General features: G+C 35.9%; 1 protein-coding gene across 2 annotated transcripts; it reads left to right on the top strand.

The window, feature by feature from the left end:
• The first annotated feature begins 407 nt into the window (after positions 1–407).
• Positions 408–14435, top strand: LOC111417229 (caspase Dronc-like). 2 transcript variants are annotated; one of them, XM_071197674.1, is made up of 5 exons: positions 408–2024; positions 2078–7095; positions 7153–8097; positions 13552–13658; positions 13717–14435. In XM_071197674.1, the coding sequence occupies exons 2-5, from the start codon at positions 7073–7075 to the stop codon at positions 13947–13949; spliced, it is 1308 nt and encodes a 435-aa protein (XP_071053775.1). In that variant the 5' UTR covers positions 408–2024; positions 2078–7072; the 3' UTR covers positions 13950–14435. The 2 variants fall into 2 exon arrangements, with proteins under 2 accessions (XP_071053775.1, XP_071053774.1); XM_071197673.1 differs by lacking the exon at positions 408–2024 and having other exon boundaries at positions 2033–7095.
• The last annotated feature ends 1083 nt before the right edge of the window (positions 14436–15518 follow it).

The following is a 15518-nucleotide window of genomic DNA, read 5'->3' as shown; positions in this document are numbered from 1 at the left end:
TAAATAATTACAACATTGTTTTAAAGCAGTGAAATCTATTGATGAATTGATTTACCTACATATTTCTTTTGTGTTAAATTTGATCGTGGGATGTTGGAGACGCTCTTTTCCATGTTGTCGGATTACAAAGGTGTTACAAGCACTAAAATACGTGAAAGAATTCACAAGACCTTCAAAGATCTGTAGCAAATAAGTGAGAGGTTATTACGACTCCACCTCGCACTTTCCAATTCTATGGCTAGAGAAAACTGGAACATAATAGACAGAATAAGCATGGAGAAGGCGGAACGCGAATACCAAAGAAGTCGGGATAAACAAAAAGAAGAACAACGATTTACTAATTGAAACGGTCGCCATCAAGCGTCAGTACTCGCCAAAGCCTTAAGCCGAAATAATTATATTAAATCCTGAATATTGAGAAAATGATTATTTACAGATGCCCACTACAATAGAAGGATGGCTTCAAAGTGCTCAAGAGTTCGAAAAACAATGGAATTATCCTCATTGCTTGGCCTCTATGGATGGGAAACATGTTATGTTACAAGCACCCATAAATAGTGGCAGCGAATATTACAATTATAAATCATTCTTTAGCATTGTCCTCTTTGCTCTTGTGGATGCAAATTATAATTTTCTCTTTGCTGATGTTGGTTCGCAAGGTCGTATATCTGATGGGGGAATATTTAAGAATAGTGTATTATGGGAAAAAATACAAGAATAAAGCCTATGTCTTCCGAAAGCAAAAGCACTTCCTGGACGAGAAAAACATGTACCCTATGTTATTCTAGGTGATGAAGCATTTGCACTGCATGAAAATGTAATGAAACCTTATTCTGGAGTCTACGATAAAGGGTCAAAAGAAAGAATATTCAACTACCGCTTATCAAGAGCACGGCGTGTAGTAGAAAATGCATTTGGTATTCTTACCTCTGTGTTTAGAGTGCTGAGAAAACCCATGCTCCTTAAACCCCATAAGGCCAGAGACGTAGTGTTAACAACAGTTTACTTACATAATTCTCTAAGGAAAAGTGAAAATTCTAGAAATATGTATGCGCCTACGGGAACTTTTGATTCTGAGCTAGATGACGGCACAGTAGTGGAAGGATCATGGCGAAGAGATAATATGAACCAAACATCAATGTGCAATTTAAAAAAAGTACCAAGAAAAAGTCCAACGAATGCTCAAGCAATACGAGAAGAATTTGCTAACTATTTCCAAACAAATGGACATTTACTTTGGCAGGATTAAATTACGCAGTCGCTCAGAAGAGTGGACGCTGCGAAGTGGAAGCGGCTATTCGTAGAATACCTACAGTGAAAGCAAAGAGAATTCGATAAGCTATAGCGAGAGTACTTAAATCAGCGAAACCACCAAAATGAAATCTGACAATCAATGGACGATCGAGAAAAAAGCAACATCATCGACCTACCAGCAGACAAAGGGAATGCCAGCGTGATATTGGACAAGAAGAATACGTCGTCAAGATTACGAGCCTTTTTGATCCAGCAACCTATACAAAAATTAAGAAAGGCCCAACCGAGAAGATAATAATATAATCTATAAAAATTTCAGCAGAACAACAGAGAAATTTGTACAGATTCCAGTACCACCAAGTAATAATAATAATAATAATACTTTATTCCCCCCATTTTACCAAAAAAGCGTAGAGTACGTCAATTTAACAATAATTGCATTGTAATATAATACACATTAAGTTCAAACATTAAATTGGAAAAACATGTCAATGGTATACATCGGATTTTCCGTGACAATAGCTCTCAGTCTTCTCCGGAATCCTGGAACTGGCAGGATCTTTGTACCTTCCGAAATGTGATTGAAGATCTTGATACTCTGGTACAGAGCCGTCTTCTGAATCTTAGTAAGGTGCGTTTTTGGTGGCACCAAATAGCATTTAACCTTCCCGCGCGTGTTTCGAGGATGTGATATTTCATATTTTTTGAAAAATTCAAAGTAATTCTTCCTAACCAATACAGCACATTCCGGAATATAAATTCTATACAAGGTAGGTATTTTATAGCCTTTAAAGTAACTTCTACAGCTATCAGTATTTTTTAGACCAAAGATTGCTCTTACACACCTCTTCTGTAGTATGAAGATTCTATCTATACCAACACCACGGCCCCAAAAGACAACTCCATATCTTAGCAAGGAATGGACATAAGCATAACATGCACTTAATGCTGCCTCAATGCCAGCTGATCTGGAAATAAGCCGAATGGCAGAGGAGAAATGACTGATCTTACCAGCAAGGAAATCAATATGATTGGTCCAAGACAGTCCAGGATCCATTTTCCAACCCAGAAACGAAATCTCTTCAACATTGGTCAACTGGTCAGAGCATAAATGATAATTAACAATTTTCGTTTTTTTTGTACTTAACTTTATGTTGTGCGCTTCAAACCAATCCGCAAGTTTATTCAGATCCACAGTAAGTGATTTCTGGATTTCATAATCAGTGCTACACCTGGCCACAGTCGTTGTGTCATCCGCAAACATTATCGTAGTGTTGTTCGTTACACGTGATAAGTCATTCACATACAGGAGGAACAATAGAGGACCCAATATGGAACCCTGAGGTACTCCCAGCTTGACTTCTCTCCAAGCTGATCTTATTTCTGTTCCCTGTTCATTGTGGGCAACTACACATTGTAACCTCCCTGATAGATAGGATTTCATCCATGACAAGCTAACACCTCTAAAGCCAAGTCTCTCCAACTTGGTCAATATGTTGTATTTATTTAAATAATGTATAATTCTGTTGTGTACAAGCTTCTCATAAATTTTAGCAAGATTCGATATAAGTGCTATTGGACGATAGTTATCATAGCAGGAGTTGTCTCCTTTTTTATAGATTGGGATTATTACTGTCTTTTTTAACTCATCCGGAAAACAGCCATCAGTGAAGGATGTGTTTATTAATAATTTAATATTAAGTAACTATAAGTAATCTATAAACTGAATGTCCCGCTACGCCCTATTGTCAGTGCTATAATTCTCCAACGTATCAGCTGACGAAACACCTTGCCAAGATTCTGTCTTCTTTTACAGGTAAAACAGAATCATATATTTTATGTCAGAGATTTTACACATTTTGTAGAATCATTCAATGGCATGAAGTTAAATATATCAGAGTACCAGTCAAAAATGCCATGAATGGCCTTCGGCCAAACTCATCCCGGCGGGCTTGCTGTTTATCATCTATATATTTTAGCTGGAAGGGAGAATTTTTCGAGAAATGCGAATGAGAGTCTATCGGCTATCATGCAGTTGTGGGAAGTATTAAGTTAGCCAAACTGGATGTATCATCGAGTACCGTATCAAGGAGCAAGAGAGAGATGTCCGACTGAAGGAGATTCCAGCAGTCGGCAGTTGCAAAGCATTGCCACAAAAAGATTAGCTATTAAAGCTAAGACCAAGGTGCTAGCTAGAGCCAGAAATAATAATAATAATAAAGTAAATAAATAAAGAAGGTGGCTGGGAACTTAGCCGTAATATCTTAGACCTGGTATTAATTTTGTGCCTCCCCAAGAATCCTCGAGGCACACCCTTTTAGGGGTGTGGAACTTGCCTGTTAATAATCTACCCACCTGCGGTTTACTTCCGTACGATTGTTAAATCCTGATAATAAGGGTCAGAGGGGTTGACGCTCTTAACCTTGAGACTTACTCTGTTTGCAGCCGCCCACTCTGAGTTAGACGTTGCAAGATGTATGGTAGGTTTGGACTAGAGTGGACTAGAGCTTCCAATTCCGAGATCTCGGACATAATTGGTGCAGTATTTAAAACCAGTATTTGGTATTAATTTATCGATCCGGCTTTCTGGTGTAGTGGTAGTATTTGCTAAACGGGGTGCTGACGCGCTGTATTACAATTCCAGTTAGGACTTCTTAGAAGCTAGAAGGCACAATAACAACAATTTGGTTTCCAACTCATAAAGTAAGTAAAGTTACAATAAATATTTCATTATTTAAATTATTTTAATTAGCTGGTTATGGATAAAAAACGATTTATCGATCATAGAAACGGGGATAATGAAACATCAGTGTGGTATCATTTCCTAATAGAGGTCAATGGACAGATTGCTAACAAAAAAATATTGGTGGATTAACTAGTGGTCTTCATGCCCATTTGAAAACAATTCATGAATTTAATGTGAAGAAAAGATGTAAACCAACTACCGACGATACTGATCGTCAAATTATTTCCAAGAAACCAAAACTGATTACCAGCTATTTCAAAAACAAGAAGAATGATGAACTTTCAGAAGTAATGGCTCGTATGACTGCTCAAGATGTTTTGCTATTTCATATTTTTGTTACCTCTCAAAACATCAGAGAAGGTTTACGAGCAAGAGGATTTGCTAAAGGTACACCATTCAGCATAACATTCGATGAGTAGACTTCAGTTCGTAATTATTAATAGTAATGTGCATTTTAGTGAAGGAACGCGCAATTGGTTAAAGAAAAGTTAGCAACTTTTGATTTAAAAATTAATGAAATTAGCATCATCACTGATGATGCAGCTGTTATGATGAAATTAGGAAAACTAATAGATGCTGAAGATCAGTTACGCTTGGCTCATGGTATAAATTTAGCCATAACAGATATTTTCTATAAAACCAAAAGTACAAAAGAAAATGTAGAAAATGGGGAAGCGGAAAGAGAAAGTAGAAATGATGATGATATAGTTGAAGAAGAGTATAACGATTCCAATGATGAAGTAGAAGGAGGTGTCATCATAGAGCATGAGCCTCTCGTGAAAAATATATTAATTTTTACCAAAATATATTAAAGAACAATTATTAACAGTTTGGCACCTGCAAAAATGACAGTAGATGAGTAATGCCGAAGAGATTCAAATATTTGTACTGCTAAGGCTTCACCAAAGTTCATGGTACATAGATAAATATGCTGTGTGAACAAGAAAGTTCAATTGCTTTGGAATTGCTAAATGCATTAAAACTTCGAATATCGCAAAGAATTTCAGATACATCACAAATACTGCAGTACCTGCAAAGGGGACATCAAGAAGAAAATGAGATACTGCAACGTATAACTAAAGTATCCCTAACAAACATGATTTTTCATGGCAATACTTATGTGTTCAATAAAAGAATGCGAAGAATATGACCAAGAAACCAATGGACTTGTCTTGTTATTGCACAAGACAGGAAATCACCAATACGGAAACTTAGCCAATGCAGGATAAGCACAAAAGCAAAGTAACAGCTGCAGAAATGAGGTACCGAATGATAGACACCCAGAAAGAAGTTGCTGTCAGTATCAAGAACAAAACATACATAACGTTGGCAGAAGAGTAGATACTACTTCTAAAAAACTAAATACTGCTTTCTGAAGACTAGATACTGCTGACAGGTCTCAGTACTGCAAAAGAAAGATAAGATATTGTTGGAGAAAACATACATAATATTGGCAGGAGACTAGATATTGCTTCTAGAAAACTAAACACTGCTTTCTGAAGACTAGATACTTCCGACAGGTCTAAATAGAACGTCTGGAACACTAAATACTGCCTTCTAAAGACCAAAATTGCTTTGTGGAGACTAAATACTGCTTTCTGAAGACTAGATACTGTTAGCAGGTCTAAATACTGCAAAAGAAAGATAAAATATTTTGGAGAAAACATACATAACTTTGGCAAAAGACTAAATACTGCTTTCTGAAGACTAAATACTGCTTTCTGAAGACTAAATACTGCTTTCTGAAGACTAAATACTGCTTTCTGAAGACTAAATACTGCTTTCTGAAGACTAGATACTGCCTTCTAAAGACTAAAATTGCTTTGTGGAGACTAAATACTGCTTTCTGAAGACTAGATACTGCTAACAGGTCTAAATACTGCAAAAGAAAGATAAAATATTTTGGAGTAAACATACATAACTTTGGCAGAAGACTAAATACTGCTTCTAGAAGACTAAATACTGCTTTCTGAAGACTAAATACTGCTTTCTGAAGACTACACACTGCCGACAGGTCTAAATACGGCATCTGGAACACTAAATACTGCCTTCTAAAGACTAAAATTGCTTTGTGGAGACTAAACACTGCTTTCTGAAGACTAGATACTGCTAACAGGTCTAAATACTGCAAAAGAAAGATAAAATATTTTGGAGAAAACATACATAACTTTGACAAAAGACTAGATACTGCTTCTAGAAGACTAAATACTGCTTTCTGAAGACTAGATACTGCCGACAGTTCTAAATACAGCGTCTGGAACACTAAATACTGCTTTCTAAAGACTAAAATTGCTTTGTGGAGATTAAATACTGCTTTCTGAAGACTAGCTTCTTGCATTCTTCCGTTAAGGGCTCTTTTTTCCTATCCTCATCACCTGTCGCAATCGTTGGAACCTTATAGATATACTGAGATAGTGAATGGAGAATCAATTCCCCAGCAATTCTAATCCCTCCTAGTATTCTTCTCAGAATTCTCGTTTCAAAGGTACTCAGTATGTTTGCCATTTTTTTAAGTTAGGGTCCATATCTTACATCCGTAACTAACCTGATTATCATTTTGTATAAACGTATTTTGTATTTCGATGAATATCCTTTGATCGTTCATGGCGAAAAAAGGTTTATTTCCCATGGTGACTCTTTTCTATTTTGGGTCTTATTTACTCCCAGATATCTTAGCTCTACTTCTTTTATGCAATTAAAAGACATATTGATCAATTACAACAACCTGAGATAAATATCGATTAATTAATATTCAAAACGGATTATATTTTAATAAAAAAAACCTAAAACACTTAAAAATAGTTTCCGTGTATCATTTAAATTTTTTTGGAAGTATATTTTGAACATATATTTTGATAACATTGTATTTTTCTTGTAATACTATATTATTGTCTTTATCGATCCCCTGATAGTGAAAATTGATAAATCATTTTTTCTATTTAATTGATATACTATATAGATTTATAGTTTAAAGAAACATTTCAATTCTGATATGAATCTCGCAGTATAACGTTATTTTGTGATTTTCTCTAAACTATTTCAGTATCGGTGCAATTTTCTATTTATTAAACTATGTCTAAGGAACTGAATCAAGAGTAAGTCATCGACATAATCAATAATCTTCCTAATACGGTTATATTGTTTATTTTTAGAGATATAACAACCGCAACAGATGAAATCCGAATTAGAAGGGCAAAGAAAACATATTATTTCGAAGACATAATAAATCTATCTAATGTTAATGAGCTACCAAACTTTATTATTTCCTCAATAAATTGTTTAAAGCACTGCAACATATACTTGAGTATTTCACCCAGCAGAGGATTATTATCTCATCAATATAAACGAGTGAAGGAGAACATCTTCATAATAACAGATAGAAATAGTAAAGAGGATATAATAAAGGAATTAAAAAGGGGAAACATATTAAACATAAAACATGACGATGTTTATAACGACATCTTAAAAAGTTCAACATTTTATAAATCATTGCTAGAAAATGATGAAAATGGTCCATTAAAGAAACAGAATGTTTCATTAACACCAGGTACAATAATGAGATGGGATAACTTAGAAACAATTTCGTTCAAACATTCAATTAAAAATCGCGGAAAGTTGCCGTTTAGCGAGAAGAAAGATTTAAAAATAAATATTAAAAAGTCGCGATGTTGTCATCAGAATAACTCAAAAGTAACAACATACTATACGCAATCGCCAAAAAACCGCGGAATGTTACTGTTGATTAATAACATTGACTTTAGAGACAAAGAAAGAAAAAGAAGGGGCGCTATCGTTGATCAAGAGAATATTGTAAAACTTTTTACACAACTCGGATTCGATATTGTTGAAGAAAAAAATAAAACCAAATCAGAAATGGAGGAAATCGTAAAATCGTTCGCAACTAATCAAAATTTGGAAAAATACGACATGTGTGTTACTATTGTTATGAGTCATGGTGGAAAAATAAATGGAGAAACCGTGATTGAAAGTATTGATGAAGAAAATTTAAGTACCAAATGGATTGTAGAACAATTTTATGGGGATAATTGTAAAGGGATGATTGATAAACCGAAAATTTTTATTTTTCAATGCTGTAGGTAAGTTTTAATGTAAGGTCTGGTGCGCGTCTTCACCAAACGCGGACTCTCATCGCTCGAAGATCCTCCTCGACGTTATCTTGATGGCCCAGTCATCTAATTCGGACACTTTTTGTGTAGTGCCTTGATTTTAGCGTATCTATATCATTCAACCGCAGCTCTTGGAGGACCACTATATCTATCCTGCATTTCCATCTTCTAAGCTCTAAAGTTCTTTCTCTAAGCAAATGTCGTTTCAGGGTATCCATCGAATATACGATGGCAGTTTTGTAAAGTAGATAAATAGGGTAATTCAATAGGTCTTGTGTTAGTTCTAGTGATACTGCTAATGTAACACTAGAATTAACACTAGACTTAGAACATTAGAACGTTTAGCCGCACGTTTCTCAAAACGGCTAAACCCGAATGATTCTAGTTCTAGGTCTTGTGTTAGTGATAGTGTTAGAGTAAAACTAGAACTAACACTAGACCTAGAACTAGTGCGTCGGAAGACGCACGGCTAAACCCGAATGTTTCTAATTCTAGGTCTAGTGTTAGTTCTAGTTTTAGTGTAATAAAAATATGCAACATAGTGACAGTGTTACTAGAACTAATAGTAATATAAGAATAAACAAGTTTATTGTTCGCAAAAATCAGCATACAGTCCTACAGATCCAGAAATTTCATTAACCAATTTTAAAATTTAGTAAGTGTAGCATTTTTTAAAAAAATGACGTTTGTGAATGGGTGGTGTGAGAGTTCCCTTAAATCTAATATTGAGGGTGTGCACGTCCGTTCTGTACCGTATCTTCCGGCGAAGGCCTGACCTTATAATATTGAAATAAGCTGTTGCGCAATGTAATTTTCTGCGGTTGATCATATTTAACCAGCTTACTTCAATCAACTTGTGACTAATGTGGTCTGGTCGCCTTATACCAAAAAATAGTCGCAGACATGAATTTTGTACTTTTTGTATTTTTTGAGTTATACGTTTAGATAGAAAAGAGGAGTACAACATGTCCCCATAGTTAAAACCCGATAACAGCAGGCTCTCACAAAGTAAACGTTTACTGCTACCGGTTAGAAAATGACGCGCGTTATAAATGGTTGGGTTGGGTTAGGCCGGATCTTTTTGTTAATATACTCATTAAAAGTTAGATTCTCATCGATAATTATTCCCAAACTTTTAACTGAATCTTTGCAAGTTAATTGTTGGTTTCCTATGCGTATGTCAAGTTTAGACTTAATTCTTTCCCTCCTTTTTTTCGGATCAAAAATAATAACATCTGTTTTTGCTGAGTTAATTAATAAATTATGACGACGAGACACATCCACAAGATTATCCAGGTCAGCACTTATCCGCCCACAGGCCTCCTCATCCTCACCCTGGCCAAAAGACCCATAAAGCTGAGTATCATCGACATATTGGTGCATATTGCAGAAAGATACATACTTGTGAAAATCGTTAGTGTATATTGAGAAAAGGAGCGGGGAGAGAACCGATCCTTGTGGGACACCCGTCATTGTCTTCGACACCCGATCATCCACACGCACACGTTGCACCCTATTATCCAAAAAACTTCTCAATAAATTAACTGCTTTGCACTTTAACTCTATATAGTGCAGTTTGGACAGCAAGATTTTATGATTCAAAGTGTCTAAGGCCTTCGAGTAATCAAGCAGACAAAGAACGGTAACTTTATTGCAATCCATCGCTCTCACAATGTCATCCACAACGTCAACCAGCGCGGTCGTGCAACTGAAACCAGAGCGAAAACCAGATTATTGGTCCGGAAGAATGCTGTTGTTTACAATATATTTGCTAAGTTGTTCAAATAATATCTTCTCCATGACCTTTGAGAGAACCGACAATATGCTTATTGGTCTTAAGTCAGACAACCTTTGAGGATTATTAATTTTAGGGAGAGGATTTAGCAACGATATCTTCCACGCAGCCGGGAAAGAACTAATTTCTATGACATGATTTATAATATGCCTAACATATGGTATAATATGCGGGCCCATAGCATTACTGTTTATTGCGTTAATATAGTTTCCTCAACATTGATTTCACCAATTTCAGCAAATTCAAAAACTTGGCTATATAGTGTATTATTAAGATAATAGTTGTATTATTATATACCCACACCGACAAAGTGCGCATTCAACTGGTTTAGATTTTTAAGGTGCCCCGGTATTGAAATTTGCTTCTTATTAAACAAATCCGCCTTTCTCAATGCTGTCCATTTATTATTCGCGCTTTTAATTTAAAGTTCTAGATATACTCTGCGCTCTGTACGGATAGTTTCCGTAACTATTCGTCTCATTCTTTTATAGAAGGTCCATTTGTGCGGTAGCTTTGTTGCTTCAAATTCCCGATATGTCGTGTCCCGAATTTTTTACATAGACTTGATAGTATCAGTGATCCATGGCGACTGAGGTCTAACAAAACTGTAGGTTTTCAGTGGATAATGAACCTCCAAAACACTACATAGGGCACTTATTGAAAAAATTTACCTTGGAGTCCCCGTCAGGCATATCAAACATGTGAAAAGGTGGTATTCTATACAGATCATCAGTGGGGGCGAATGGCCCCGTGGTAAGCTCTCGGGCTACCACGCCGGCGTCCTGGATTCGATTCCCAGTGAATACACGCCGAGTCGCCTCCTTCGAAGGGGACGTTAAGCCGTCGGTCCCGGCAACCAGTCTAACATCTCTGGTTGTCGTGCGCGTCTGCGCTCTTTGAGCAGTACTCAGCCATGCACCCAAGTTTCTGGGCGTTGGAGTACCAGCCCGGCTTGGGGGTCGTCTTCAAATTGCTGGGCCTTGGAGTACCAGCCCGGCTGAACGCTAGGCGAGAAGCGGTATCAGCCTGATCGGATGTCATCTTCGAACATCTTTCACTTCTCCAAATAGACCTACACATGGCCGAAGTAAACCGTGAGGATGTACAAAGGGACCGTTGGGGCCCAAGTGCTTTGGTTATACATACCACCTGTGGTTTAACCAACCTCACATGAAACTACATACATACAGATCATCAGCGAAGTGATCGTTTAATCCGAGGCGGATGTAGTGGGGTTTTAAATTTTAGATTGCAGTATATTATATCATGATCTGACATACTTCCCCCGTCTGCGACACTTACCTCACTGACCATACTGCGGTCAGATACCAGTATCAGATTAATCAAAGTAGACGATGATTGGGTTACTCGTGTTGGTCCCTCAATGACACAAGCCCGTAGAATCAAGTAAATCTTGTAGCGCTAGGGACTTATGGGTACCCACGGTCAACATGTCGATATTAAAATCCCCAAGAATCACCACCTTGTCCACCGTAGGCAATATAATCGAAAGCGCGTCCTCTAATTCATTGAGGAACAAATTATAATTGACTGGCGGGGGTCTGTACACAACCGCCAAGGCAAGACTCAACCCGTCCAGTCGTATCTTGACCCACAGCTGCTCTATTGCATCAACTAACATTAGTCCTAGAACTAGAAACATTCGGGATTAGCAGCACGTCTCTCAAGATGGCTAAACCCGAATGATTCTAGTACTAGATCTTATGTTAGTTCTAGTGATAGTGTAAAATTAGAACCAACACTAGACTTGTAACTACAAACATTCAGGTTTAGCCGCACGTCTCTCAAGACGGCTAAACCCGAGTGAGTTTAGTTCTAAGTCTTGTGTTAGTTCTAGTGATAGTGCTAGTGTAACACTAGAACTAACACTAGACTTAGAACTAGAAACATTCGCGTTTAGCCGCACGTCTTTCAAGACGGCTAATCCCGAATGATTCTAGTTCTAGGTCTTGTGTTAGTGCTAGTGATAGTGTTAGAGCAAAAGTATAACTAGACCTAGAACTAGAAAATATCGGGTTTAGCCGTAGGCCTCTCAAGACGGCTAAACCCGAATGATTCTAGTTCTAAATGTTGTGTTAGTTCTAGTGATAGTGCTAATATAACACTAGAACTCTCAAGACGCAGGTCTCTCAAGACGGCTAAACCCGAATGATTCTAGTTCTAAGTCTAGTGTTAGTTCTAGTGTTACACTAGCACTATCACTAGAACTAACACAACACTTAGAACTAAAATCTTTCGGGTTTAGCCGTCTTGAGAGACCTGCGGCTAAACCCGATTTTTTTTAGTTCTAGGTCTAGTTCTACTTTTGCTCTAACACTATCACTAGATCTAGTGATAGTGCTAGTGTAACACTAGAACTAACACTAGACTTAGAACTAGAAACATTCGGGTTTAGCCGCACGTCTTTCAAGACGGCTAATCCCGAATGATTCTAGTTCTAGGTCTTGTGTTCGTTCTAGTAATAGTGTTAGAGTAAAACTAGAACTAAAGCTAGACCTAGAACTAGAAAATATCGGGTTTGAAAATATGAGACAGGTTTCTAAAGACAGCTAAACCCGAATGATTCTAGTGCTAGGTCTTATCTTAGTTCTAGTGATAGTGTAAAATTAGAACTAACACTAGACTTAGAACTAGAAACATTTTTACTCTACACTATTACTAGAACTAACACAAGACCTAGAACTAGAAACATTCGGGTTTAGCCATGCGTCTCTTAAGACGGCTAAACCTTAATGTTTCTAGTTCACGGTCTAATGTTAGTTCTAGTGACAGTGGTAGCTAGCGTTAGTTAGCATAAGATGTTTCTAATGACGCACGTCTGAAGACGCACGGCTAAACCCGATATTTTCTAGTTCTAGGTCTAGTGTTAGTTCTAGTTTTAGTGTAATAAAAGTATGCAACATAGTGACACTGTCACTAGAACTAACATTAGTCCTAGAACTAGAAACATTCACACATGTTGCATTTTATGTGGAACAAATTAAGTAGGTAGCCCTGGTTTCTATAGAAATATAGTTTTGCATATTGCACTTTAAGTGAATTTCACTGTATTATCAACAGAAATGGAGTTATTGGTGTTAAATAGCTTACTTCTTCATTTCTACTCCATTGTTGCCAAAAGATATTCTAATAGAGACAAACTTGTAAGGGAATTGAGAAAAAAAAGGAAGCACATAGTAGAGAGAACCAGAACATGAAAGTTTATATAAAAGTAAAGTAAACAGTTAAGTTAAACGATGAAGAAGAAATTGTGAGCAGGTGGACTATAATGGGCCATAATCGCTTTCGAATAATAATATAGTGGTTCTTTCCAAGCAAATTTCATCTATAACATTTTTTCCAACATTTCTAATTTTTGAGATGTTACAAAATAACATTTTTCCAATAACATCAATTCATTCACAGTTTTTAATTATTAAGATATATTAAACGATATTGCTGGTAAATGTGTAAAATTTGAATAGTTTCCGAATTTTACTCGCTCCGCTACGCCCTTAGTGAATAATAGCCCTTATTATATGCTCATATACTATTATCAAATAATGATTGTCTTGGTAATGTGTTATGAATAATTTTTTTAATAATAATAAAAATGTTCTGTTTTTTAGGAATCCTATTAAGACTGACGTTCAGAAGGATTCGCATAGGGACTCGCATTTAGTTCCACGACGACGAAAAATAGAAGATATCTTAATATGTTATAGTACTATAGAAGGTAAGTAGTTGATAAAGCAACATTTTTTTAACAAAATAAAATTGTACTTTCCTTGTAGATTTTAGTGCTTATCGAGATATAACCTTAGGTTCATGGTACATCAGTGACCTATGCCAAGTATTTATGGAACATGCCCATGACACCCATATCGAGAATCTTTTAAAAATTGTCGATCAGAGGTTAAGTTATCGCGTCATGAATGCTGAACTTTGGCAAACAAGCAACATTGAAAATATAGGTTTTAATAAAAAATGCTATTTAAATCCTTGTTGCCTTTCTAAAGTAACTTAATTTAATTTTCGCAAAATATAAATAATTTCTCGAAATGTTGCGCTCGCTACATGTATCGAAATCAATCTGATGAAGAAAGATAAATTAATTTGTTTTAAAACTATTATTAGTTTATTATCAGTAATAATTTAGCATTTAGGAATTTAACTTTTGTTATACTTAACTTTAAGTGCTTGACTTGACCAAAATGATGCAATATAAATTAAATTTCATTTCTAACCAGATTATAGCTGTAATCTCTATTGTTATTTTTATCCGATTATTTTACACTTTATCCGTTGGAGATAATTTTAAAAAAATATTTTCTTTATGGTTTATTGTTCATCAAATTTATGAATACTTTGTGAGATAATGATCTAAATACTATTTTGAGAAATTCCAATAGACACCTAAGCCTTGACGTCACAGAGATGGGCGGACCTTATACTGACTCCAAACATTTTCGTTGCTAACTGTGTTGCTAACGGTAAATCACCATATGCAATTTTTCATTAGTGTTAAAATAAAATAAACTAAGTGATGACATTTCAAATGACATTTTTTGGCGATTTAACGTTAGCAACTGTGGTTAGCAACGAAATTGTTTGGAGTCAGTATGGCTCCTCCGCCCATCTCTGTGACGTCAGACTTAGGCAGTCTATTAAATTGAACTTTACCCATCTCAACCATATCAATACGATAAATTAATTCTCTATGTTTCTGAAGAACAAGAAAGGGCACTATCGTTGATCAAGAAAATTTCTTATTGTACTTTTGCAGGTAATTCAAAAAACAAAAAATTTTCAATGAACATTTTATATGTAGAGTAGGCTCAGGACTTAGATAATAATGATGCTTGGAGGTAGGATATAATTCATGTATTGTCCTTTACGCATTGTTTAATCTTTTGGTTGCTTGTTTTTCGGCGTTTACTTAAATGTTACTCTTAGGTGTGGAATTTTGTTCTTTATCTCTATTCTCTTCGGGATATCTAGAGCGTTTTTCTCCGTGCTATTCTTATTACAACCTAGTATTTCAGTTGCGTTTTGCGTATTCAATCTAATTTTTAAATTGCCGGTTTGTTCTAAAGCTTGTAACATTGTTGCTGTTGAGTAAATCTGTATTTATCAATTAAAATGGTGCGTGGTATCTGTACAGAATCAAAAATCCGTGAATTAGTGATTAAAAATTATTGCCACAATAAAACAATACGTGAAAAAGCAGACGAACTTAATATTCCTAAAAGCACAGCGTGGAAAGTAATTAAACATTATGGAGAAACTGGGCAAATTTTAGAAAAAACGGGTAAAAGTTCAGGTCATCCAAAATTAGTTTCTGATAGAAATAAAAGAATACTTGTAAAAATCTGCAAAAAAGGACGAAGAAATATTTTAAGACAAGTTACCGCTGAATGGAATAATGAAACTGGATTAAATATATCAAGGAAATGCGGTCGCAAATGGATCTTAAAAGTGGATTAAAGTTTTACGACGTTTACTTACAAGCAATAATTAAAAAATGTCGCTTTTAGAAAAATGTTGTTTTATAAGCAAAAGACCTCTGTTAACAGAAAAACAACAGAAAGCCAGG

The sequence above is a fragment of the Onthophagus taurus genome, chromosome 7 (genome assembly GCF_036711975.1).
Source record: "Onthophagus taurus isolate NC chromosome 7, IU_Otau_3.0, whole genome shotgun sequence".
Taxonomy (NCBI): Eukaryota; Metazoa; Arthropoda; class Insecta; order Coleoptera; family Scarabaeidae; genus Onthophagus; species Onthophagus taurus.
This window is presented reverse-complemented; position numbering and strand designations above follow the sequence as displayed.

Excerpts from the sequence above, each read along its gene's own strand:
- LOC111417229 (XM_071197674.1), top strand. The coding sequence starts at position 7,073 with ATGTCTAAGGAACTGAATCAAGA. Across the intron at positions 8,098-13,551 it reads TTTATTTTTCAATGCTGTAG|GAATCCTATTAAGACTGACG; the intron begins GTAAGTTTTAAT and ends TCTGTTTTTTAG. Across the intron at positions 13,659-13,716 it reads ATGTTATAGTACTATAGAAG|ATTTTAGTGCTTATCGAGAT; the intron begins GTAAGTAGTTGA and ends CTTTCCTTGTAG.